At 48.3% G+C, this 27,437-nt stretch overlaps 2 protein-coding genes across 3 annotated transcripts in view; one reads left to right on the top strand and one right to left on the bottom strand.

Annotated features, from left to right (window-relative positions):
* The window catches only part of Evc2 (EvC ciliary complex subunit 2), an 81,759-nt gene extending 68,255 nt beyond the window's left edge, over positions 1 to 13,504 (bottom strand). Inside the window, exons 1-3 of the mRNA XM_041636509.1 lie at positions 13,325 to 13,504; positions 5,764 to 5,832; positions 3,266 to 3,452 (exon numbers count right to left, since the gene is read on the bottom strand). Of these exons, the coding sequence (XP_041492443.1) occupies positions 3,266 to 3,452; positions 5,764 to 5,832; positions 13,325 to 13,504 (436 nt within the window). The remainder of the gene's footprint in view (positions 1 to 3,265; positions 3,453 to 5,763; positions 5,833 to 13,324) is intronic.
* A 1,941-nt stretch (positions 13,505 to 15,445) lies between these two features.
* Positions 15,446 to 27,437, top strand: part of Evc (EvC ciliary complex subunit 1) — a 37,525-nt gene continuing 25,533 nt past the window's right edge. For both annotated transcript variants that reach the window (XM_041636447.1, XM_041636448.1), the window contains exons 1-4: positions 15,446 to 15,677; positions 19,014 to 19,139; positions 25,077 to 25,160; positions 26,913 to 27,160. In XM_041636447.1, coding sequence (XP_041492381.1) covers positions 15,519 to 15,677; positions 19,014 to 19,139; positions 25,077 to 25,160; positions 26,913 to 27,160 — 617 coding nt within the window. In that variant the 5' untranslated portion in view covers positions 15,446 to 15,518. The remainder of the gene's footprint in view (positions 15,678 to 19,013; positions 19,140 to 25,076; positions 25,161 to 26,912; positions 27,161 to 27,437) is intronic.

Here is a 27,437-nt window from a genome sequence, read left to right as displayed (position 1 = left end):
CCTTACTCATCCCACTACTGCCATGCTCTGAGGCACCAAGGTGCACAGGGTCTCTGAATTTCCAGGTTGTTTGCAGACTTTCTAGAAGAGTAAGGAGAGCAATGTGAGCAGCGTGGACCCCACATCAGAAGTGGTTGTGGGCAGGTGAAGGGCTGAAGGGTGTAGCAGGCACCCAGGCTGATGAGGGTCAGATCGCCTGCTTCTTCTCAGCATGGCTGCTGCCCATGGCCTTGGGCAAACTCCCGCCTATTCCAGCTTTTGTTTCTTCATTTGTGCCTTGGATGTTCACCAACAAGAAAGGTGTCCCAAACCTCCTGGGAGAAAGGGTGGCTCTGAAGTTACAGTCGCAGGAACAGACAAAAGATTTGTTTAGTTATGTATTTTGAAGATCAGACCTCTGTCTGATGTGGGTTAGTGAAGATCTTTTCCCATTCTGTAGGCTGCCGTTTTGTCTTGTTGACCATGTCCTTTGCTTTACAGAAGCTTCTCAGTTTCAGGAGGTCCCATTTATTAATTGTTTCTCTCAGTGTCTGTACTGCTGGGGTTATATTTAGGAAGTGATCTCCTACGCCAATGCGTTCAAGTGCACTTCCTACTTTCTCTTCTATGAGGTTCAGTGTGGTTGGTTTTATGTTGAGGTCTTTGATCCATTTGGACTTGAGTTTTGTACATGGCAATAGATATGGATCTATTTTCATTCCTCTACATGTTGATATCCAGTTATGCCAGCATCATTTTTTGAATATGCTCTTTTTTTTTCATTTGATATTTTTTTGCTTCTTTTGTCAAAAATCAATTATTTGTAGGTGTGCGGATTGATATCTGGGTCTTCAATTCAATTCCTCCTGTCTGTTTTTATGCCAATATCAGGCTGTTTTCATTACTGTAACTCTATAGTAGAGGTTGAACTCAGGGATTGTGATGCCTCCAGAAGTTCCTTTATTGTACAGGATTGTTTTGGCTATCCTGGGTTTTTTTGCTTTTCCATGTGAAATTGAGTACTGTTCTTTCAATGTCTGTGAAGAATTTTGCTGGGATTTTGGTGGGCATTGCATCGAATCTGTAGATTGTGTTTGGTAAGATTGCCATTTTTACTACGTTAATGCTAACTACACAAAAGCATGGGAAATCTTTTCATTTTCTGGTGTCTTTTTCAATTTTTCTTCAAAGATTTAAAGTTCTTATCATACAGGTCTTCCACTTATTTGGTTCGTTACTCCAAGGTATTTTATATTATTTGTGGCTATTGTGAATGCTGATGTTTCTCTGATTTTCTTCTCAGTTCACTTATCATCTGTATAAAGGAGGGCTACTGAACTTTAAGTTAATCTTGTATCCTGCCAAAGAAACTGGCCATCGAAAGAAACAATAATCCAATAAAGAAAATGGGGTATAGACCTAAACAGAGAACTCTCAACAGACAAATCTAAAATGGCTGAAAGATACTTAAGGAAATGCTCAACCTCTTTAGCCATCAGAGAAATGCAAAAATCAAACAACTCTGAGATTCCATCTTACACCTGTAAGAATGGCCAAGACAAAGAACACTGATGACGACTTATGCTGGAGAGGCTGCGGGGAAAAGGGAACACTTCTGCATTGCTGGTGGGAATGCAAGCTGGTAGAGCCACTTTGGAAATCAGTATGGCAATTTCTCAGAGAATTAGGAAACAACCTACCTCAAGACCCAGCAATACCACTTTTGTATATATACCCAAAGGATGCTCAATCATACCACGAGGACATGTGCTCAATTATGTTCATAACATAATTATTAGTAATAGTCAGAACCTGGAAACAACCTAAATGCCCCTCAAATGAAGAACGGATTAAAAAAAAATGTGGTACATTTACACAATGGAATACTACACTGCGAAAAAAAATAACGATATCTTGAAATTTGCAGGCAAATGGATGGAGTTAGAAAACATAATATTGAGTGAGGTAACCCAGACCCAGAAAGACAAATATCATATGTACTCACTCATAAGTGGTTTTTTAAACATAATGCAAAGAAAACCAGCCTACAATTTATAATCCCAGAGAACATAGACAACAAAGAGGGCCCTAAGAGAGACCTACATGGATCTAATCTACATGGGAAGTAGAAAAAGGCAAGAGCTCTTGAGAAAATTGGGAGTCTGGGGATCATGGGAGACAGTTGAAGAGCAAGGGATAGGAAGGGAGCAAAGCAGAAAAAAAATATAACTCAACAAAAACAAGAAACAAATAAAAAAAAAGATTTCCTTAGTTAAACGGGGATAGTTCACCTGAGGAGGAAGTCAGCAGACCACACTACCAGCTGCACTTTGCCTCTGAATTGTCCCCATGTATTGAAGGCCTGCTCCCCGCTCCCACATCTGTGGCACTACTGGCAGGGGAAGGTGAACCGCTCAAACCTTCCAGACCACATGGTACACCCTCAGAAGGGATCATGGGATTCCATTTGTTGCCTTCTTTCTTACAGTTTCACACTGTAATAAGGTAAACCGCTCTACGTCATCACACTCTGCTGCCATGTATGTCGCCACAGGCCCAAAGCAACGAGGCCTGGCACATCCAGAACCATGAGCCAAGGTGAACTTTTCCCCTTTACAGTAATGGAAATGCAGCAACACTCCAATGAACAGCATGCTCACACACGAGGGCCATGTCTAAGTATTTCATGATCAAGTTTCTGAGACTGATGACAAGCCACCTTTGCCTTTGTCTAGCATAGCTCAAAAATATCTGTCCATCTTCCTGACCAGCAGTAACTCTGGTCAACAGGGTCGGGATCAATATAATCTACATGTGTGTCACTGACTCGCTATAAAGTACACATGTGTCACTGACTCGCTATAAACTACATGTGTGTCACTGACTCGCTATAAAGTACACATGTGTCACTGACTCGCTATAAACTACACGTGTGTCACTGACTCACTATAAACTACATGTGTGTCACTGACTCGCTATAAACTACACGTGTGTCACTGACTCGCTATAAACTACATATGTCACTATAATTCACAAATCTACCATTGTATCCAACTAATGCTGATTAATAAAACCGGCACTGTATTTTAAAAATACCGGCACTTCTTTCCCAAACCAACCTCTGTCTAAAGAAAGCAGGAAACCCATGGATTTAGTGGAAGACATTGGGGGTTTCAGAGACTCCTGGCTTGTCATGAGAGGCCAGTTCTGATGTGACCCTCCTGAAGGGAACACAGGAAGGCATTCTAACACTTGTCCCATGGTGGCCTGAAGCATCTGTGGTTACCTTGCAGAGACTGCTTTCTGAACGTCTGGACTTCTCCCTGAGTCCTATTTCCAGGGGACTCCTTCACAGTGAGGCTGGTGATCTGGTCCAGCACAAGCAGATCCGAAAGGTTGGCAGACACGGGCGTCCTGGTGTTGTTCACTGACAGCTGCACATGTATGGTTTGTGGTTCGCTCTGCCCGGACACCTAGGACAGAAGGAAAGTGAGTGGGGGCAGGGCCTGTCGGCCTGGCTTCCTGCGATGCCTGAGCTTCAGGGCTCCTGACTCTATCAGGCTCCACCTGTAGTGAGAGTTGGGGTGAGGGGTTGACCCTCACTTGTCAAGCTATGTCTTAGGGACCATTTCAGAGAAACCAGGGCCCTAAGATGCAGTGAACTCATTTCCACAGAAAAATCTCCTGAGTACAGAACCCAGTCAGGACAGGGTCACTGTGACACTCGGTGTTCCAGAAAAGAGAGAATGACGGCTCTGTCTGAGCCACTGAAGATGCAACCCTGACCCCAGTCAGATCTCTGAGGGACATTTGCCTTCCAGTGGGTCCCCTCTTCCTGGCTGGTCTTCTCAACCCAGGTTCTGAATCACCGTATGTGCAGATTGCTATGTTTGAATCTGGAGCCTCCCCTGCAGGCCTGGACATTAAAGGCCTGCCCCCCACCCCAGTTCATAGCATTGTTACACAGTAATATCACCTAGGCTAGGGAGATGGCTGCGTGGGTCAAACATTAGATGTGCAAGCATGAAGACCAGATTTTGAATCCTCAGAACCCATGTAAGATGCCAAGATCCCTGGAGTAAGCTGTTTAGCTAGACTAGCTGCCCTGGTGAGCTCTGATTCAAATGTGATGCTCTCTCAACAGACAAGGTGGACCGTGATTAATGACGGGTCCTGACATCTCCCTCTGGCTTCTACATGCATGTGCAACCCCCACCCCACACACACTGTACACAGGCACATAAGCACTCACCAGGAAGAAGAAGGAGGACGAGTGGAAAGCACTATCAACCTTAAGCTGCACAGCCTGATGGGAAATTTCAGATTACTAGTGGGGGACGAGGCCTGGAAGGGGGATTTCAGGACCAGAGTGTCTTTCTCTTCCTCCTTTCACTTTCTGGCCACCATGAGGTGACCAGGCCTCTCCTGACAAGGCTCCAGCTGTGACACACTGACAAGCCAAAGCAATAGAAGGAACCAGTCGCAGACTGGAATATTCTGAGTTGTGGGGAGAGACATGTTTTTTCTCCCTATAAGATGATAGTCTCAAGCATCCTGTTACAGAAGTTTCGCACCAAGATGAGAGCCCTGAGGATAGCCATGATCCACAGCTGGACCAGGATGTCCCTGCCCAGCCGCTGGAGAACTGGCTCTCTCTGCAGGCTCTGCTGGGTGAGATGAGCAGACCCCCGGGAACTCACTCCTGCTCCACTGTGGCTGGCTCCCTCCCTGCCTCTGCCACATTTACCTCGTTGTCCCCCAGCTCTGTTCTCCACCTTCCACAGTAATGAACTGTAAATGTGAGCACTGTCCTTCTGGGTCCCGTGAGCTCCTACAATGTCCACTGAAGCTAAGAGTGGAGCTGGGAGCCCAACACAAGGATGATAATGGTCACCACCCCGTGTTGTTGAGAAGATCAAACAGTTGTAGAGCAGTAGACACATTTTTAAAAAAACTTTTTTTTTAATTGAGGGGAGGAGTGCACACATTTCTCAGTGTACACATGGATGTCAAAGGACATGGATGTCAGGAGTTGGTCCTCTCCTTCCTCCTTGAGGGTCCCTGATGTGGGATTTCCCTCTGTATGCTGTGAATATATTTTATTAACATTGGTTAATAAAGAAGCAGCTTCGGCCTATGGCAGGGAGGAATAAAGACAGGTGGGAAGTTTGAATAGAGATATATAGAGAGAGTAGGTGGAGACAAGGAGATACCATGTAGCTGCCGAAAGAGACAGATGCTGGAACCTTCCTGGTCACAACCTCGTGCTGATACATAGATTACTAGAAATGGGTTGATTAAAGACATAAGAGCTAGCTAGAAATATGCCTGAGCCATCGGCCACAGTGTTGTAATTAATGTAGTTTTTGTGTGATTATTTGGGTCTGGGTGGACGGGAAAGGAATGAGCGGTCTTTTTACAGGCCCCAGATGTCAAACATAGGTGATCATGCTGGGCCATGAGCACCCTTACCTGCTGAGCCAGCAAGATGGCTGGCCAGTATGCAGATTTTTAAAACCATCACGTATCATATCAGTGTTCATGTGGAATAAACATACCACACTTTCATTCCTTCTCTAAATGACCACTAGGTTTTTACTAACAATGACCTATAATGAAATAGCCCCAGCAAACCCAGGGAGGCCAATGAGCCCATATCTCTTGTTCTCTTCATCGACCGGGTCTCAGAGTGAACACACAGACCCACTCTTGGCTAGTTCCTAAATACACGACAACTTCGGAGATTTGGAAAGAATCCAGTTATCTTCACCCCTGGATACTTACCAGTGAGCATTTCTGAAATATCACTCCATTCTCAGAGGGACCTTGGGCTTCTCTTGAAATATCTCTGTACTACAACAAAACACAAAGCTCATTAGAAAGTGAGAAAAACCTCATGTTCCAAGTGTCTGATGCGAACGTAAGAAGAAAGCTCTCTAAAGGATACCATGGGGATCATTTCTGCTGACCCCAGTTTTCAGGAACTTGAATATTTCATTTAAAGAGTGTTAAAGGATCGTAAATCCAAGCCTCTGAGAAAGGAGACACCACAAGGTAAATCACAGCTCATTCCTGGTCTGTGCCAGATCCATCCAGTTCTCCGACTGGAAGATAAATTCCAGGCTATGGAGTCTGGGAGCTGTATAACCATTTATTCACTGTGTATCCTTGGACAAGTCGTTCAGTCTCTCCAAGCCTCAAATCCCTCTCTAAAAACAGACCATCTCAAAACGTCCTGGGAAGCTTGCTTAGGAGAAATGAGCAGAGAAATCTGGTCCCAGCTGAGTCCAGTTGAACCCATGTACTCCACTGGGCCCTAGAAGGTTCCAGCTCTTCCCACCATGTGGTAATGGTGCTGCTGCTGGTTGTGCTGGTGGTGGTGATGGTGGTGCTAGTGATGGCAGTGGTGATGATGATGGTGGTGGTGGTGATGACGTATAGCAATACTGAATGGATCCCCTCAGTGTGCCAGGTCCTGTGCCACACATACCAAGTGATGACCCAGGCAGACCTCACACTGACCCTCTCTTCTATCCACATTGGGCTCCTAGACCAGGGTAGACTTTATAGGTCCTTTGTGCCTGCTAGTGAGCCTGACTTGTGCCACACTCTCTGCTTATTGGTGGCTATGCACTGGAGCAGGAGGGCATGTACCAGAGTTGGGCACACCCAAGGCAGGGTCTTGTTCTGGTAGCTGCCAGAAGGTGAGTTTCTGAGTCCTTATATGCTACTGTAACAAAATGCCTGGGTCCAGGTGACTTATCAAGAAGGAGCCAGTACAAGATGCTGCAATGAATCCCTGATAGCTTCAGTGTGGATTTTACTGGGTGACAGGTATTGACTGGGCTGTCATGAGCTCAAAGATGAGGTGCAGGGAATGCTGGGATGGAGATTTCTTGGTGATGACTCAAGTAGGCACAATCAAAAGTTGGGATATAACTCTTCACCACTTTAAAATATGGAGGTCCTTTCCTCCAGTTCACATTACCTTCTTCCTTTCTGTCTAGGACTTGATCAGGACAGACTTCCCCACCCACGAATTATTCATTCTCCAGTGTCACATGACACTCAAGTTCCCAGGGAAAAAAGGCCAGCCTCTGCCCAAGAGTTCTACAAAGCTGACTGATCCACCTGCAGGTCTCTGATTGTGGAGAGCTGGAATAGTGCAGGTCCATACAAATGATCTGGGACCATCACCAGCCCCCTTAGTAGCCATTCATCCTCCCACCTCTATCTGACCTAGCATCCTTTGACTACAGATAAAACCTTCTGTTTTTTGTTTGTTTGTTTGTTTGTTTGTTTTTGTTTTTGTTTTGTTTTTTGGAGATAGGGTTTCTCTGTAGCTTTGGAGCCTGTCCTGGAACTAGCTCTTGTAGACCAGGCTGGCCTCAAACTCAAAGATCCGCCTGCCTCTGCCTCCCGAGTGCTGGGATTAAAGGCATGCACCACCATTGTCCAGCTGATAAAAAACCTTCTGGAATGTATTAACCTAGCAAATATCTAGCTTTCACCAACCCAACACTAAGAATGTCCTCAGACAGCATGTGGGTCTCCCTCTGTGCTATAACCTGCCAGTCACAGGTTCCCAGTAATGCATTTGAAAACCGCCTTGACTTAGAACTTTCTTTTGTTCTGTTAACTACAGTAACATCATAAAGGAATTTCTACACCAGGACATAATACTTGGGGACAACCTGAAACCAAATAATCCATGCTGCCCACTTACTCGGAACAGCAAGGCCTCACCAGGAAGCTCCTCTCCCCTCTGCATTCCATGTGGGTCTCTGCCCTCTGCCCACCTAGCAGCCCCTCAAAACTCTTTTCTGATACCCGTGGGCAGTGCCTGCTACATCAACCCCCATTCAAACTGCCTGTTTTGTGTGTATCCACAGCAACAACAGCCACACCAAACAGCTACAACCACCACTATGCACTTTCTCCAGCTGAGAAAACTCATGTCTCTCCAGAATGGGGACAGGTCTTGGTGTGTCTTATTTTCATGACTTATGACCCAGGCATCAGGGACAGCTCCAAGAACCTCCTGGGCATCCTTAATAAATGGTAGATTTGAAAACATGGCTCCCACATCAACCTCACACTTTCTTCCTATCTCCCACTTTTTGTCAAAGGATCTTTACACAGAATGGTTGAGCTCAATAAAGCTGTCCCAGCCACCTCTAGCCACAGGAGCCCTTTCAACAGCCATGTGAACCTAGTAGCCAATGCACCCAGGTAGCTGACCAACAGCAAAGGGCAAATGCCCATTTAGTCCTGAGCCTTTATGATCAGGTCCACAAAGCACTTCGCTATGGGACTAAGACCATACGTGAGCTAAAGTTTGGGGTACCAGGTCTATTGTGCATGCTCCTTGCAATCACCATGACTTCATTTTCCTCATCTAGAGAGAGGGCAAATCACACTGTCCATGCCATACTTTGAAGAACTAAACTGGGCAATGTACAGAGAGCAGTTAACACAGTTCTGTGCATTCAGTGACCCAGGGAGTGGACTGCCCCGTCACTGTGGCTGTTGTGCCATCACCATCATCATTTCTGAAAAATTCTTGAGCAAACTAAATATCACCACCTTGCAACCAGAGAAAGTTGCACTGAGTGCAGTGCTAGAAACAGCGCTACCGAGTCTTGGTGATTCCCAGACCAGGATCCAGACAGGATGTATCAAAGCCATACAACAGATGCCCACAAGTTAGCTGCTCTGAAAAACAAATCATTAAATATGCCCTCCTCACAGGACTTAAGAAAAATGCGAAAGAGACAATAAGATAAATCATATTTCATAAACGATATGGTTTATATTATACTATTTATATGTAGTTTGTACTCTGCATGTACAATACACTACCTTGATACCTACACTATATAGACAGGATATTTAAAAAAAATAGTAGGAGTAGTTTCCTAGTTTCATTCCTGCTGCTGTGATAAAAACCCTGGCAGGGAGCATAAGAGAGGGAAGGGTTGATCTGGCTTACAGTGAATTCTAGGTTACGGTGCATCACTTCAGGGAAAGTCAAGGCAGGGCTCCAGGCGGCTAGTCACATTACATCACATGACAGGAGCACAGAAAAGTGAGATCACTCATGGCCTCCTCCTGCTGCTGCTGCTGCGCTGCCGCTGCTGCTGCTGCATCCACTCTCTTCACTATTACGCAACTCAGTGCCCATCCCACAGACCAGTGCTGCTCACACTCACATTCACAAATTTTCACACATTAGCAACTACAACAATCCCCCTCAGATGTCCCGAGGGCCAACCCTGATGTAGATAATTCCTCAACCGAGACTCACTCCTTTTCAGCTGACTCTAAGTTGTGACAAGTTGATAGCTAAACTAACCAGTATAGGAGAGAAGGGGCAAAGTAAAGAGATTTCTTTTTGGAGACAAGGGCTCAGGTAGCCCAAGCTGAACTTGAATTCACTATAAACTGAGGATAACGAAAGCAGGCTGAGCAAGTCATGTTGAGCAAGCCACTAAGCAGTATCCCTCCACTACCTCTGCACCAACTCCTGCCTCTAGGTTCTAGCCCTGCTTAGGTTCCGGTCCTGACTTCTTTCAGTGACAAATTAAGATGTGGAAGCATAAGCCAAATAAACGCTTTCTTCCTCGGGTTGCTTTTGGTCATGGTGGTTTTACCACAGCAATAGTAATTCTAAAATGCAGAGCAACAATAAACAACAAAAATACAATTTAGCAACAATAAAGATACAGTGTGGCAGCAATAAAGATACAGTGTGACAATCAAGATTTAGGGCAACAACAAAGATAATATAACAAGACAAAAGATACAGTATATCAACAAAGATATAGTCTAATAACAACAAAGATATAGTGTAACAATGAAGAAAATAAACAAAGATACAGTATAACAACAAAGATACAGAGTAGCTACAACAAAGATACACTGTAAACTGGGCGGTGGTGGCATATGCCTTTAATCCCAGTACTCGGGAGGCAGAGGCAGGCAGATCTCTGTGAGTTCGAGGCCAGCCTGGTCTACAAGAGCTAGTTCCAGGCCAGGAACAAAAAGCTACGGAGAAACCCTGTCTCAAAATTAAAAAAAAAAAAAGATACAGTGTAACTATAACAACAAAGATACAGTGTGCCTACAACAACAAAGATACAGAGTAGCTACAACAAAGATACAGTGTAACTACAAAAGCAAAGATAGAATGTAACAACAATAAAGACACAGAAAAGACTACAACAGATGATGCCTTTCTCACAAGGCCAGGCTCATTCACATCTCTTTCTTCCCCTCCCTTCTCTGCCTTAACCTCCCTCTTCCCACTCCATCTCCCCTTCTCCTTTCTTTCCTCCTCCCTAAGACACACCCAGTGCATTCAGTTTAGCATGCCAGTCAACCTAAACCATTGCTTCATATTTAAGTAAAACCATGAATATGAGGAGTGGGCCTTCTTCTGAGCACACACTTAGCTTAGTTCATCCCCAAACTCTAGGAAACTAGAATGGAGTTACAGGGGGGATAGCGGCTCCCAAACTCATGGGCTCTGAGATTCTGTACACAGAAAGAACTGAAGAACTTAGGTTTGAATGGTTTCCAGTTGTCAGTATTTACTTTATTTCTCCTGCACTACAGAAAGTCTGTTTTAAAAAGAGAACAGAATAGTCAAGTATCCATTTTTAAAATATGAACAAGAATTCTTATAGTCACATAACTAGGAGATTTTATAATTGCTAGCTTTTCCAAATTAAAAGAAAAAAAAATTAACTTTTGTAGTCACCTGTGTCTGAATTAATAGATACATCTGAATTTTCATATCTGCCTCTGTGTGAATCACCCCTCCAATGTCCCACGTTTAGTTTTGGTAACACCATAAAAATAGCCCTGACTCTGTGGACCCCTGGAAAAGTTCAGGAACCTAGGGTTCCTGGAGCCCATTTTTAGAACCACTGGCAACCTAACCTTGGTGAGCATCTCTCAAGAAGAGATGAAAGAGGACACCTGCCCCCTAGCTCACATTCACCCAGGAGGCAGCCAAGTACCACACACCAGGAAGTGAAGGTCTGACCAAGGATGCCTGGCTGCTATTGGACCAAAGACAATCAAGTCAAAGAGGACCGGGGCCACACCCACCAGGATCCTTCTCATGGGGCCCTTTCTACCTATCCTCCCAAATGTTTGTACTCTGTGGCCTCTCCATCTGAATCTCTCTCCTCCCCTAGCAGCTCTCAGAGTACCTACCTCCCCCTCAAAGTGCCTGCTTAATCAGCAGGCCACTGGGAGTTTATCTCTCCAACCCCCTGTACAGAAATGACTCTTAGATGCACATATTGAGGGGAGGAAGCAGACAGAGGGACCAGCGATGGCTTCTGATAACCATAGAGGGAACATCTCATAAGCATTCTCTGTAGGATGTTCAGAGAGTGACATTACAACTCTGTTCAGAACCGAGGTTCCGGGGGCTGTGACTAGACCCAGGCCTCATAGGGATAAAAGGCCAAGGCAGGAATAGTTAGGAGCCAGCTCACAGAAGGACTGTCTGTAATGGCCCAGAGTGGTGAAGAAATGCTGTCTGTATAGACAGGACTCAAGCAACCTAATCGCTTGCAGCACAAAGGCCACCGAGATACAGGTGCTCATTCCAGGCTCCAACAAAGACAGAGTGGCCTCTGACAGTGAAGTGTCCTGGCTCTGGGTGGCCTTGGGGGCTTCCCAAAGGGTATCCCCATCTGAAACAATCACCCTCCTGCAGACTCCACACCTGACCCTGATAGGGTCAAGTGTCGACCAGAACATTCTGCTTCCCAGAGGGAAAATGTACAAAGAATCTAAACCCTGGGACTTGAGCTCTGGATATGGGGGCCACAGTGAGAGCACAGGCCAGGGTCACAGCAGCTTTTACACGCCTTGTTTGTCCTCTGAAAATGGGCCACTTGCACCTCCCCTCCCCAGGAGGAGTAAGGAAAAGGACTTGATGAAAATGTCAGTCACTGGGCTTAAAGCCTAATCCAGGGACTATACAGTGACAACATAAGACTGTAAGTGATAGAAAGGAAACCGAATGGCTCTTAGAGCTCCAAGTCTCTGCAGCAAGAGTAGCCTTGTGAGAATACTCAGGTCGACAAGTGGAGAGTGGGCAGGTGATGCTAGAGCTGGTGCCAATAGGCCACACCTCTGGCCAGGGCCCTCCTGGGAACAGAAGCTTGTTGAGGGAGCTGCGGGCCTCTTCCCTCCTCCATCAGAAGCTGGATTTGCTCCCGGGGCCATGTTGAGGGGAGGGATGCAGGGAAGTGGTGAGCACAGATGTGGACAATCCCGCAGGGATCTTCAGGGAGTAGATGAGAGATGCTCTAGCTCCCTTTCTGCTGCGGTGATAGACACCCTGACAAAAAGCAGCTTACAGGAGAAAGGAGTTTATTTCTGCTTGCGATTCTAAGTTAGAAGCTATTCTTGCCTGAAAGCCAAGAGCTTGAAGCAACTGGTCTCATTACAGCCACAGTTAAAGGCAGAGGAAAATAAATGCACGCAGGCTAAGTAGTCAGCTTGCTTTCTCTAATCTTACAGAGGTTAAGGTCCCTGCCCAGGGATGGCACTGTTCATAGTGGGTGGGTCTTCCCACATCAACATAGCGCTCCATCCCCACTATAGGCCAAATCCACAGTTCAACCTAATCCAAGCAATCCCTCATTTAAACAGCCTTCCCAGGTCATTCTATGTTGTGTCAGGTTGACAAGCAAAGCTGACCAGCAGAAGGTAGGATGTAAATTAAGGCGGATGTGTAAATTAAAGGGAAAGGCAGCCAAGAGCCAGAGGAGATAGGCTGAGTCAAAGGGGTGACAAAGGGCAGGGAGGAGAGTGTGTAAGTTGGTCCAAGCAGAAAGCAGGAGGGTTTTGGACCAGTTTGGGGAGAGGGGCTTATGGAGCAATGGGGATTTTGAGCTTTTCCCATTCTGGAACCACGAACAGGGCCAGTGGTTACTCCACCCAGGGCAGTTGAGACAGATAAAAACCCAGCCCATCTTCCCAGCTTCCTCACCACACTGCTACCCTTATATACATGAACGAACCTAATGCAGGGTGACTTCCTATGACCTGGCTCCTAGTGACCTGAGAATGGAAGACATACGAAGTAATTTGCCCTCAGACATGTAACTCCTCGGATGTAGATCTGGATTCGATCCCCTACAAGCCTATAGCTACCAAGCCTGAGGCTCCACCAGTCCCGGAGTTCCAATTCCATGGTACATACAAAACGCACCCTAGAGGCACCACCAGGCAGAGATTCAGCCTCTCCCTCCACATGATCAACAGGGCGGGACTCTTTCAGGGGGTGTTTACAGACCCAGAAGCCCGGCCCCCTTACCTGCGGGCTTGGTTGGGGTCCTGCGGGGCCGGTTCTGGACGGTGACTCCGGGCCCACTGCCTGGAAGGCGGGAGGGAAAGCACGGGGACCTGCGCCCAGAACCAGGGCTGCGGCCAGTACACCCCCAGCAAGTACCCACGTGACTCGTCCCGGGGCGACCATGGGACCCGTCGCCCCCATCTGGTGGCTGCAGACCCCACACAGGCCCCGCGGAGTCCCGGAGCTTCCGGACCCCAGGCCCGCCCCGCCACGGAGCATGCTCAGTGAGAGCCGCCTGGAAAGTTTTCTGGAACACTGGCATCTGGAGTTTGGAGCCGCGTGGGAGGGAGCCGCGCAGCGCCTTAGCGCCCCACTCCAAATCACCCGCCATTCTCTTTCCCTGAGGGTGACAAGGGTCCCCACTAACGCCAACTGACTCTCTAGAGACACTGACTGAATTCTCAGTCTCTTCCGCAGCGGGTTTAGAAACCCGAGAGGCATTAGAAAGCCAAGGTTACTTAACGGACAGCGCAGAGTGTTATGCCCAATTCCGCGAAGTCCTCCCAAAACCAACAAGGAGACCTAGTCCCCTATGTAAAAGAAAAGAGCCTTTATTTCATACAAGTTTGCAAACTCGGTCTCTCCGCTTGTCCAATGTATTGGAATAATCGGAGAGCCCCGAGTTCAGTCAGAGTTGGGCTTTAATAGTAGTAAAGGTGGGGTGAGGGGTTTCTAAGGTTCGGGGCCCCAGATTTGTCTAGGGGTGTCCTCATGAGTGTGCAGGTGATCCTGTCTACAACGGTTGGAACATTAGGCATTTCCTTTGCGTGATCTGTTATTGTGTGGTGATCGGGTAATCTCAGTTTGTGGTTCTTCCTGCAACCAGGTATTGCTTCAGGGTAAACTACTGAGACTCAGGCTTCCATTAAACTTATTGATGGCTGAGTCCTACTCTGGCCTGTGATAATATTTGGAAGTAAAGAACTTCCTTTTGTTTCTATTTAGCTTATCATGGCTGGCTGCTACAGGGAACAGCGGAGCAGAGGTAGGGGCAAAGAAGAAAAGGTGGCCCTCACCTCCAATGGAGTCCAACTCAACCCAGCCTGAGCAGAGCACCCGCTTTCTAATCGGCGCTTGGGAATCTCCCTCGACTTACCCAGCCTCCCCTTCAACAGTGAAGCCATCACTTGGCCAATGTATTCAAAGAGGGAAGAGCTGGGAGGGTAGTCTGTCTTCTGGGCTCTGGTGACCTCCCTTTTCCTATCACAGGTACTAAGTCTTCTGTGAGCTGTACTGCTGGATAGCTGCTAGGGAGCCCCCTGCACCAGCTTCTCTACACCTCCAGTGAGACACATACACATTCTTGAACTGACCTGGACAAGGCCATGAGTTTGCAGGTCTGAGTGTATCCTGAGTTTTGCAGGTCTGAGAGTGTCCTAGCTGTGCCTCTCATACCAAGTACCATACCCTTGGAAACTGCCAGGCATTCTGGGGGGCAGTGTTAAATGATTTTAGATGCTAAAACACAGCAGCACTTCTTTCTTTCTTTCTTTCTTTCTTCTTTTCTTTCTTTTTCGAGACAGGGTTTCTCTGTGTAGCTTTGGAGCCTATCCTGGAACTCACTCTGTAAAACAGGCTAGCCTCAAACTCACAAAGATCCACCTGCCTCTGCCTCCTAAGTGCTGGGATTAAAGGTGTAAAAGACAAAATGAAGAGATGTCTGGGTTCTAGAAGGGCACGAATGTAACTTTCGCTCCTGGAGAAGATTCTTTCTCTGGGAGTTACAGGATTAAAAGGAATCAAGCGATTAGTGCAGAGATAGCGCTGCTGCGTGCCCTTTAGAGAAGATCGACCAGCTCCAGGAGCAGCGCGAGAGTCGGATGCAACAGGTCAACAGCAACTTAGGAAGTGCTGCTGGGCTTAATGGGGTTGCCAGGCCAGCACTCGCGGCAGCCTGGCTGCTCAGTGACCGCAAAGGAGCTGCTGCTCAGAGAAGTGGGAGGAGGGATGCGCTCTTGCTCCAGTTTTTGGGTACTCGGGCTGGAAGCGCGCCTCGGCTGCGCATGCTCAGTGCACGGTTGGGATGGCCCGGACTGGCTGAAAGTTTGGGGCCACAGATCCAGGCTCCTCCCCCGACTTGGGCGAAGCGGAGAAGGGCGCGGAGGGGCAGAGCTGGCGGGCGGCGGAATGTGGCAGGTCACCTGCCCGAGCCCCCATGGCCTGCACAAGCGATGCCCGGCTACAGCTGGGTCGGGAAGCGCTGCAGGCGGCACCCACGTTGCTGGTTTCCGCGGTGCTGCTGGGAGCCGCACTCGGCCTGGGCCTCGGCCTGTGGCTAGGCTGCCGAGCCAGCCGCCTGCGCATGCGACTCCAGGTGGGTCCCAGCAGGAGGATCGAGCGCTCTCCTTCTCTGTTAGGGTCCTGGGCTGCATTCTCTGGATCCCATCTCTGCCTCCTCTGAGTGCTGTTGTGTGCAGATTATGAGGGTTAGGGCTTTCTGAGGAAGAACATGGACTGAGTGGCCTAGAGCACTGGCCTGGGGGCCTCAAAAAGACTGTCGCCCCCAAGCCCTTCTGGGCCTCAGTGCTTTCGGATGTAGTTAGAAGTTTGGACAGTATCCCAGCAGATGCACCCAGCTTGGTGTAGGGGAGAGGAGGGCTAGCGTTTGCCCTGGGATGCCCACTCCTGCTTCCTTGAGGTGGAGCTGCAGGATTTCCCCTGTGAGGTGACTGAGGACCTTCTTTCTGACGGAGGTCACACAGACCCAGGGTTTTGAATGTCACATGGACGAGCAGGAAAGACACATTTCCAGTCAGCATTTGGTCATAACACAACCGGATGGGTGCTGTAGTGGTGTAGAAACAGGTTAGCATTTCTTGAGAGCTGTCTGTTCCAGGCACTGAGCTGGGCCCTGTGACCTAGGCTCTAAACTTTGAATCAACTCCATGTCTGGCCTCATTTTGCAAATGAGGAGAGTGTGGGAAGCGGTAGAGGATTAAACAGCCTGGCGGTACAGCAAATGTATGGTCTAATGTCCAGGAATGGCTAAGGTACGCCGTGCCTGAACAACTATTTCAGTAACACAGGATATCTGGGGAGAGTCTTGGCATGGAGGAACCTGATCAGTTGTGATGAGACCCATTGGACACTCTGGGTTCTGGCAGCTTTGACTTCTTCCAGATCTCTGTCGTGCTGAGCATTTGGCTCCATGTAGTAACATGTTTGGTTGAGGATTATTTTTCTCAGTCCCTCACTTCTCTCAAGAACTCACACATGTCTGGACTGATTTTGGCCTCTCCTTATCTTCTTTCTCTCTGTTGTCAAGTCTCTTTTTGGATAACCCTTTGTGCTAGTCAGCTATGATTGTGAGCAGCCCTGAACTGTTGGATGGATATTGTGTGTGTGTGTGTGTGGGGGGGGGTGCACATGATTCATACATGAAGCTGGGAGGCTTTGCTCAGTTTTGTTCTTGTGATTTAGTGTCTATATTTTGATTTTCCTGAGGTCTTTTCTGCTCCCCGAGTCTTCTGGTCATGTCCTAAACTCCCCATTGGTGAGTGGACTGCCTCTCCACTCTTGGAGGATGCTGTACTCATCCGTTGTCTGTCTTGTGTCTCCTCATCCCACCCCCAGTCATTCCTTTTGTTTGTTTTGGGTTTTGCCTTCTTGTTAGAGTTTGTCCTCAGATCTCTTGTGACCCTTGGCCTCCTGGCCAAGTGTGGGAGCAGAAAGCTGCTTCTGCCTCTGCTGGGAGGGTGGGTTTTTTCCCCCCGAGATTTTTAGTGAGTCTCATCTGACTGGGTAGTCCTCCCTCACACAGTCAGAAAATTAAAGAAAAACAAGAGCATCCTGAACTTTTGGGCTATATTGTCTGTCCTCTCTGCCCAGAGACCCACCCTGACATCCTGACATTGCCAGGCTTGGTCTACATCAGGCCCTTTGCAGTGTTCACACATCCTCCTGCTGGGGCCTCAGAGGCTTGCTCCCCTATTTATGATTCTTCTCCTGCTTTGTCCAAGAGGCTTCCCTCCAGGGTCTGGCGCAAGGCTGGGTATCCAGTGGTGCTGAATGATAGCCCTGACTAATTTAGTACACAATCAGATCACCATATTGCGTGTGTGTGTTTAGGGGGGTATTCTTGAGCATGTACGCATGCCAAAGCATGGCTGTAGATATCAGTTTGTCCAAATCAGTTCTCCTCTCCCACCGTGTGGGTTCAGAAGACAGTCCTCAGTCATCAACCTTGGTGGCAACTGCCTTTACCCACCAAATCATCCTGCTGCCCCCTGTGTGACTGTGCATACATGTTCATGTGTGTGCAGGCATATATATGTATGCAGGTGCCTGTGCACATGTGTGTGTTATGTCAAGGCCAGAGGACCTTGGTATCATTCCTAAGGCACTATTCAGAGTCTCTCACTGGCCTAGAACCTAGCAAGTAGGCTAGGCTGACTGGCCACCTGTGTCTTCCTCCCTGCACTGGGGTTGAGAGTGTACACCCCCATACCTGGCTTTTTTTGGCATGGTTCTGGGAGTTCGGCTGTGGCCTCATGCCTGCTCTGAACAGGTAAACACTAAATCTTTGCCTGGAAGGTACTGCCTGGGGTCCCTTTAGCCTCTTTTTTCTATCAGTCCACCTTCAAGAGTGACCTGTGTTTGTTTAAGGTATTGTTGGCTATGTATTGTTAATTCTCTCTGTGGACCCCACAGCAAGGAGCTCCAGAATTCCAGCCTGGGCAGGTCCTCTCTCACTAGATTCTTCTCTGTCAGGTACATCATAGCCCTAAGGTACTGCAGAATGCTAGACAGGGCTTCAGGACCACTGCCCCTCAGGCACAGGAAGCACAACAGCAGAAAGCTGGACACACAGCTGCAACAGAGAAGTTTGCTTGACAAGGAGAGTGAGTGGAAAAGGTGAAGTGGGCCTTGCAGTTCTCATAGCCACCCGGATAAGCATGTGGCTGCCCTCGCTACTTACATGTCCACGAATAGCTATGAAACCCGTGAATGTCAGTGATGACACCTGCTAAGTGATGGGGTTGCAAATCGCACTTCTACTGATTGTTGTCCACAGTAAAAATAACTGTTAAAGGTAACCAAGATCATTATTTAAAAAAAAAAAAATCACCCAGTGGCTTTACTGAGAACAGCAGGGGAAATATTACCTGCATGTCTTCCCCAAAGGGGTGGCCCCTGGGGATCGCAGTTTCTGTTCTGATTCCATGCCTGTTTCTATGATGAGATGAACCTGACAGCAAGCAGCTTAGGGAGAAGAGGGCTTATTTTAGCTTGCAACTCCACATCAGTCCGTCACGGTGAGGGAGTTGAGGCAGGAGCTTGAAGCAACTAGTCATATCACAATCAAGAGCAGAGAGGAATGAATGCGCGCAGGCGCCGTTCCTTCTAAGAATGTAGAACAGAAACTGAGAAACCCTGCAAGCTTTACTCCCAATGTGGCCACTCCTAGGACAAGACTGCCCTTGGGGACACCTGATATATGTGTGCAGCTTAGAGGATTTCTTAGAAAGATGACCAGAGTGGCCAGGGTTGACTAGACTCTAGTCGATGCATGGTGGGTGAGGGGACAGAAAGGGCACATGGTGAACAGAGGCGACATCTAAGTGGGGTTCTGGAGGCTAAAGTTTAGGGGGGTAGGCAAGGCTGATCGACTTCAGCATCTGCTTTCTCTCCACCACATTTGGGTTTTCAGAAAGATGACACCCAGCGCCTGCTCAGGAGTTCAGAGCCCACTGCACACAGCCTGCCAGACACTGGCTCCCGGGTCAGGAGACGCCAGAGAGAAATGATGACTTCTCGGGATGAGGATGCTCCTGAGGTTAGTCTGGGTCTGTGTGCTTCCATGGACACATGCTGGGTGTGAGACTGTCTTCCTGGCACCAAGGTGTCATGTGACAAGACACTGGCTGATCTATTTCCCCAGGAATTGTCATGGACGAATAGTAAAAGGCACAGATTGTAAGTCCATGGTTGAATGAGCTTTGATAAAGGTATGCTCCCTCATAATTAAAGTCCCGACACCCCAGAAAGTTCTCTAGTGCTTGTCTCTGGCCACCCCAGGTAGGGTTTGCATGACCATGGGATAACTAGAGTTTAGTGTGGCCTGAGCCCTGTTCCCTTTGTGTTTCAATTACCACAGCACCCTGCTACCAACATTTATTGAGATGTCTTTTATCATTTATTAAAAAATAAAACTCAGGATAAACGTCAAGGATAAAACCCTGAGAGTACCACAGGCGACAGCGACACACACTGCCATCCACTTCCAGGTTCAGAAAACTATACGGCTTCTCCGCCCCGCCTCTTCCTCTGCCAAGGGCCTCTCTTTCCCTTCTCCCGAACCCACCAGGGAACCCCATGATCCATTCTGTCCTGCTGACTCTGAACCCCGCCTCTCAAACCAATGCTCTTCTCCATTGGACATCAGACGACAACACAGACAAAATTCCCGAAACAAATATTTGCCCATTTCTTTGCACAGCCACAGCCAGCTCCCTTTCCTAGCAGTGGGGGAGTCATCATGAGCACACCACTGCTAGCCACTCAGCACCTGTGCTGAGTTTGACTGATGGACTGATTGCTATCAGAGTCCAGCTGTTCTAGTCTCTAACTGATTTTTATTATTCTAAGTAAACAGGCAGCAGAGGGAAAGCTGGGCACCTGGCACCAATCCTAGAAGATGGATTCTCCCCTTCCGGGGTCTTCTCCATCCAGCTTCAGTTGACCCATGGAGCATGACCAGCGTGAGCTCCCTCAGTAGGGACAGAAGGACATCACTCGACGTTCCCTGGTGCCCCAGGAAATACTGCATACTTTAAGTCAGGCAGGGTCATCAATCTGCTGGGTTTGTGTCCTCCTATCTCTCTCCAGTTTTCCTTTTTGTTCTCATAGTCTGATGAGAAAACTGGGGCTCAAAGACGGGTCACTTTCTGGGTCCCAAAACTGGAGAGTGACCAAGTTCAGATATGTCCCTAGGTCTGTCTGGTGCCTGTAGAGCAAGCCCTGCTGCCCTCCCCTACTCTACCTGCCCTTGGCCCCCAGGTTTTCCCTGTTTGGGATCCTCTGTGGGCCATGTTGAGTGGTAGTTTGCTTAGAAGCAAACCTCCCCAAAGGTTAGGAATCAAAGCAGAGTCCCAGCTTGCTGTCCCACATTGCTTGAAGCTTTGCCTCCCAAATATTCCAGTGACCTTACTTCTTTCCTGGGGGAGGGCCTAGCCTGGACCTCAGAGCTTCAGGGAGGCCATGGAGGTGAAGAGAGAGCCTTGCTGGGATTCCAGGATCCTGAAGGACCTGTGGACCCCAGGAGCTTCACTCCCTCCTCAGTGCTGGGCATCTCTAAACCCTGCTCTGAAGTTTCTGTCTCTCTGTGTCTCTGCATATGGGTTTGTGTCTCTGTTGAGAGCTTTTCATCCTTGTCTGCTTGTGGGACTCTTTGGGTCCCTGGGACAATGTGTGTGAGAGTCTGTGGGTGTGTAGTATCTCTCTGTCTTTCCCTCTCTTCCTTTATCTCTCTTGACTGCCTTGCCCCCTCCCTACACACCATTAAAATTCCACTCACAGACAGGAAAGCGATGCCCACATAAACGCTTGTACACAGATGTCCAGCTTGGTCCACGACAGCCAGACTGGAAACAACACAAATGACCATCAACCAAGAAATACATGGACAGAATGTTGTTTGTCGGCCAGGCACAGCGGGCTGCATCTATAATCTCAGCACTGGTGCTGAGGCAGGGGGATTGTGAATTTGAGCCTGCCTGGGCTACCTATTGAAACCGAGACTCAAACTAAACAAAAGCAGAGAATTGTGACCTATCCCCTCTAAGTGACATCGGCCATGAAAAGGAGCGCAGTACTGATACGCCTTGGAAGCCTAGCCATTGCTACCCAGAGTGACGGAAGCCAGCCGTGCACAGAACCAAGAAGGATCCATGCATGGGGAATTTATGTGGACAGGAGGTAGCTGAGTGGTTGCCAGGGAAGGGGCAGATGGGCGGGCAATCATAGAGAGCACAGCGCTTCTCTACTGCAGTCAGCCATTCTGAAATCTCCTGTGTGATACTTCCTGTGTTAGGGAAACATTGAAGGGGGTTGGTTACATATTACAAAAGTGTGATTTATATAGGGCATGAATTCTGTATTGATAAAACTGCTAAAAGAAGAAGAAGAAGAAGAAGAAGAAGAAGAAGAAGAAGAAGAAGAAGAAGAAGAAGAACCAACAAACAAAAACCCTCACTCACATGTAAGGTAGCTTTGGATTCCACTAAAACAGCACTAGCCTCGGATCCCAGTGTGAACCAATCCCAGCTCTGCTACATTTGCTGTGTGCTACTGGGCAGGAAACATAACCTGTCTGAGCCTCAGGTGCCTCACTGTGAGAGTCGCAGAAGTCCCCCACAAGGTCCCCAGGGTCCTGCCAGCATCCCCGGCTCAGAAGGTACTCCATCAGTGCAGCAGTGGGAGGTTACCTCATTTTTCTTCAGCCTAGTGAGGTTTAGCCTGCTGCCTCCCTCCGTGCCTGGCAGGTGCCCGTTACCAGGCTAATGATTGCCCAGAGCTGAGTTAAATATCTGCTGTGTTTCTGCCTGGCGAGTCCAGCCGCCTCCCCTGTGCACAGAGAACCTCAGCCTTGTGATAGGTCCTGCTGCTACTTAGATGAACTCTGTTTAATGAATAGCTCCGTTGATTAAAACACACAGAAACTTCCGGAAAGTTTCTGAGGGCTGCTGCCCCACAGCCTGCATCTTCTGTTTTCACCCTCGCTAATGAAAAGGAGGGGTGTAGCCTATAGGGACAACTGTGCAGGACTAAAAAGAACACCTTAGGGCCGATGGGGGAAACAGCTTTTCTCTCCACGGTGACACCGCCACCAGTTTTCTGAACAACTGCCTGGTTTGGGCTGAGGTTCTACCTTGTAACCTTGCACAGCAACCATTTCCTGGATCATGGTATCTCCTGGGGAACCATCAGATTTGGAGCTTTTACGTTCAGTGAGGACAACTGTGAAAAGCTGGGGTCTCCAGATCCTGTCCGGGTGGCAGGAGATGCCTGTCCTTGCTTCCACATGCCTAGGGCTCTCGTGTCCTCCATCTCCCAGCCAAAGCAGGCCAAGCAGGCCAGACCTCCCCTCCAGTCCTGGAGGATACAGGTAGCCACATGGGCATCCTCGCAGATAGAGCTTCTCACAGCGGGACTATTCCCAGGAGTCCCACCCAGACTTTTCAATCGTGCCTGCCTCCATAGGCACCCCAACTCTGCCTGCCTCCTGCATAGTCATGCCTATCCCATCCATTGCTTTTACATCTCTGCAGTGTGTGACTGTCCCCTATTGGGTGGGTGGAGAAACCATGCCTCCCTCCCATTTCATCCCTTTCCTCTCCTTTCCTTCCACATCTGTTAAATGAAGCTTTAAAGGGCAGAGGACCATGAAATCTGGTACTCTCTGTAATCCAGCTGCTTGGAGGCTGAGGTGGGTCGTAAGTTCAAGGCCAACCTGAACAACTTAGTAAAGCCCTCAGAAGAGGTGCAGAGCATGCCAGGGAACAGGGTGAGAGATGTTTGATCCCTCCCGCTGTCAGAGGTGGCTTCTCAGGAGGCAATGCCCACTAGGTTCTGTGGCTGGTGAACATCAGTGTTACAGCTGCCCAGGGCCTAGTGTCATCTCAGCTCCAGGAAGTCAGCTGGAAGCTTCACGCCTGTTATCTTTGAATATTAGACCCTCTCTCTGTTGATTGAATGGGCAGACTGAGGCTGATCCAGCCATTCCTTTCTTGTTTAAGGTTCTATTCCAAAACCCCGTGTGAACATTGCCTGTGTGTTTATACCCAGAGTGCCACACTGTTACATTTGAATTGGCACATATAATCATCTGCATCAGTGGAGTGCAGTGTCATAATATCCATGTAACATGTGACTTGAGTACTATCCTGTCACCTCTGAGTTAGGAAAGTTCCAACTCATCCAGTTGAAATATATGAGATATTATCAGCTCCAGCAACCCTGCTGCACCGTGGAGTGTGAGGACTAATGCCTCCAAGGTCAGTTACTTTATGTGGTTGTTTCTCCCATTGAAGATGGTTCATAATCCTTCAGGAGATGCTTGTTAATCCATCTCAAGGTATTAAAAGCCTAATTACTTCAAAACTCAAGAATCAAAATTAAATGATAGTGTCTGTCTGTCCAAACATTTGTCTGTGTACCTGTAATTTTTTTTAACTCTTTGCGAACCTGCCATCCTGCTCCCAAATAAGTACATGGAGACTTATTCTTACTTATGAATGCCGGCCTTAGCTTGGCTTGTTTCTAACCCACTTTTCTAACTTAAATTATCTTGTTTCTCTTTAACTACATTTTGCCTCTGGGCTTTTTACCTTTCTTTATTCTATATATCTTTCTTTACTTCTTATTCTATGGCTGGCTGTTTAGCTTGATGACTGGCCCCTGGCATCGTCCTCTCCTCTCTTCTCCTTTGCTCACTCCTTGCTCTTCTCTTTTTGAGCCTAGATTTCTCATCCTGTTTATTCTCTCTGCCTGCTAGCCCTGCCTATTTCTCTCTCCTGCCTTGCTATTGGCTGTTTAGCTCTTTATTAGACCAATCAGGTGTTTTAAGCAGGCAAAGTAACACAGGTTTACAGAGTTAAACAAATGCAATATAAAAGAATGCAACACATCTTTGCATTATTAAACAAATATCCCACAGCATAAATGAATGTAACACATCTTAAACTAATAGCCCACAATATTGTATCTATTTGTCCATCCACCCACCCATCATACATATATACATCCACCCATCCATCCATCTGTCCATCTACCCACCCATCCATCCATCTATATAGACATCCATTACCTACCCACCCACCCATTCATTTATCTCTTCATGAATCTACCCATCTATGAATCTGCTCATTCATCCACTCATTAAATTATTCCATCTGTTCATCCATCCATACTCCACATATCTATGCATAAGTCCATGCTCCAATTATCTATCTACCTATACATACTATGCTGGCTAGTTTTATGTCAGCCTAACAATAAACTAGAGTCATCTGGGAAGCAGGAAGCTCCGTTGAGAAAATGCCCCTGCCAGATTGGCCAGTGGACAAGCCTGTGGGACATATTTTTAATTGGTAATTGATGTGGGAGGGCCAAGCCCATTGTGGGTGGTGATAATCCTGGGCAGGTGGTCCTGGAGTATAAGAAAGCAGAATGAGCAAGTCAGTAAGTAGTGTTCCTTCATGGCCTTTGCATCAGTTCTTGCCTCCAGGTTCTTGCCCTGATGCACTGTGATATTTGAGGGGAAATTGATCTTTTCCTCCCCAAGTTGCTTTGGTGATGGCATTTATCTCAGTAAAAGAACACATACCTATATATTCATTTCTCCCTTCATCATACATTCATACATATGTACAAACACACATTCATATTTCCATTCTTCATCCACCCACCCATCTGTCCCTCCACCCACCTGTCCACTCACCTATTCTCTGTCTGCCCATTGGTGGATCCACCATTCTCTTCATCCGTCCATGCACCCATCCGTTCCTCCATCCTGTTCGTTCTTGCGTCCACCATTGACCAACCCACCCACCTACTCATCCATCCTGCTTGCAAAGATTCAAATGGCCTGTCATGGTTCTTGCCTGTGTCCACTGTTACAGGTGGAATGTGACGTTTTGGAGACTTGTGACCATCTGTCCTTAAAATGGCAGAAAGCTAACTTTGCCACTCACTCTCTCTGTCTCTTTTGCAGGAGTGTGACCCACCCTTGAGCAGCAACATCACAGCGTTTGCACTGAAAGCCAGGGTTGTCTATCCTATCAACCAGAAGTTCCGGGTGAGCATTCCTAGTCCCATCTTAGCAGTGAAGTTTACTCTACATAATGTGCCGGGCTCCATGGGAGGACAGGGATCAGATGTGGGTTTCCATCCTATCATGGGAGGGCAGGGATCAGATGTGGGTTTCCATCCTGTCTGCAAGTTTGGTGTGTAATGGATCAGATCATGAAATCTGACCCATTCTATGTGGGCAAACAGGGGCCACAGAAAGGTCCGGAATTACAGCTGCTTGATCTGCAAGGCAGCTACCCCCACAGTGGGATGCTATCCTCCCTCTGGGTGCCTCAGGCCCCAGCTCTATCTCATCCATATGGCTCAGGGCTAATGCCAGAGGCTATACTTCCTAGACACACTTATACCAGGCTGAAGGATTGTCACACAGCTGGCATTTCCACTTTGTGGCATTTCCAGAAGGTGAATGGGCTGTTCAAGGTCACCTGCAGGAGGAGGCCAGCTCCACCCTATACACGTGGCAACAGGTCTTGCACCCATGTCTGTGACCAGAGACCATCGGCTGGAGGCTCTATGTAGAAAGCAGCCTTAAGAGAGGGAGGGGCTGAGCCCATGAGATGTCCTGTGGACAGTGTCCTGGAAAAGAGTGTTTGGAAAAGGACTGGCATCGTGACCCTCGGGAAGATATGCTCTGAGTCTCTAGGGTGCCATTCTGACTCCCAACTCAGGCTTTCCTGCTGTGTTGTTATATGAGGGACAGGGGTGCTTCTGCCTCGCTAGCTGTTTGGACTCCAGGCAAGACTGTGTGGAAAGGCTCGGAACCATGGTTTGCTCAGTCAGCGACTTTCTGCACCAGAGGGTGTTCCCAGGCTCTACTCCCTGTGGAAACCTTGGGATGAGCAGCATCTGGCTGTGATGCTGGAGTTGTTAGGGTCAGAGCCTGGACAATGGAGCTTACCCATCCCCAGGAAGCCATTAAAGAGACAACAGTAGTAAAAAACAGAAAGGAGATGTATTCAAGGTGGTCACACTGGGAAGAGAAATAAAGAGGTCCAATTACACACACACACACACACACACACACCCTATCCTCACTGCCTGGGGGCAAACCTATAGGTTCCTGGCCCCCTGCCCCCACAGTGCAGCAGCTGGACATAGAAAAATGGCCAAGAAGCTCAGGAACCCAGCAGACCCCAAGGAAGACAAGCCCCAGCAACTGCAGATTCCAACAGGGCAGCTCAGACTAGAAGGGCCCAGAAGCAAGACCTGCAGAGGTCTGGAACAGGGGCCAGCTCAGCCTGTGTGGGCAGGCTCAGCAGCATGCGACAGGGCTAGACAGAGAACTGAGTACTTCCAATTGTTCCAGGGACCAGATTGTGACTAGTGTCACACTGAGCTTAGTTAGGAGACACGGGCTTGTCGGTGGGCAGTGGGAGCCATTGAGGCTTGTGGCAAGCATGACCATCATCAGGACAGGTAGGTGCTTAGCATACATAGTCAAAGGGGCTTCTGGGCTGAGCCAGCCACCGCAGACACAAGGGAGGGTAGGCTGCTGTCCGGAGATCATCATGGGCTTGGCAGATGGGAGCACTGAGTACAGGGATGTTTAGGGACAGATCCTAATGACTCAGGAGTAGTAGCCTGGTACAGAGGGTTGGTTCCATGGTGACAAGTGCAGAAACAGAAGAACCATGCTTCGGTCCCTCAGGTGTGGACTCGACCATGGTCCTGGGGCAGAAGCTTGGTCTGTGTGCACTCACCCCAATGGTCAGCTCAGTCAGGTCTCCTCTGTTTCCAGCCTCTGGCTGATGGATCCTCCCACCCGTCACTGCATGAAAACCTGACACAGGCAGCAGCCATCCTGCCCCACCTACCCCACCAGCCAGCAGAGGCCTCACCAGCCAGCAGCCTGGGCAGCCTGAGCCAGGCTGGGAAGGAAGATGGCAGCTCCTCTTCCAGCATGCACTCAGCCTACAGTGATGACAGGATCCTCCACTGTGCCTTCCTCCGGGTGGGCAGCTTCCCTGAGGTTCTGGCCTGTGAGAGGTAAGGAGCAAGTGCAGGGCAAGGGAGCTGCAGTGGACGGTGCAGGTCTAGAAAAGTCAAATGGCTCAGCCATGGACCCACAGAGGCACAGTGTCAGAGCTGGGGACCTAGATGCTTTTACCATTGGTCACATAGTGTTTATCAAAGTTGGGGTTACAGAGTCAAGCCTGAGTCCTGGAGAGAGGTGACAAGGGAGTGCTGTTTAAACACTGGTATGTCCCAGCAACTGTAGTGCAGCAAACATCCCTGGCAAAGCCTGCAGCATCTGCAAAAACTG

This window comes from Microtus oregoni, unplaced genomic scaffold (genome assembly GCF_018167655.1).
Source record: "Microtus oregoni isolate MIOR12 unplaced genomic scaffold, Mior012 000049F_ref0000343, whole genome shotgun sequence".
NCBI lineage: Eukaryota > Metazoa > Chordata > Mammalia > Rodentia > Cricetidae > Microtus > Microtus oregoni.
The sequence above is the reverse complement of the archived record's forward strand: the minus strand, read 5'-3'. Positions and strand labels throughout refer to the sequence as shown.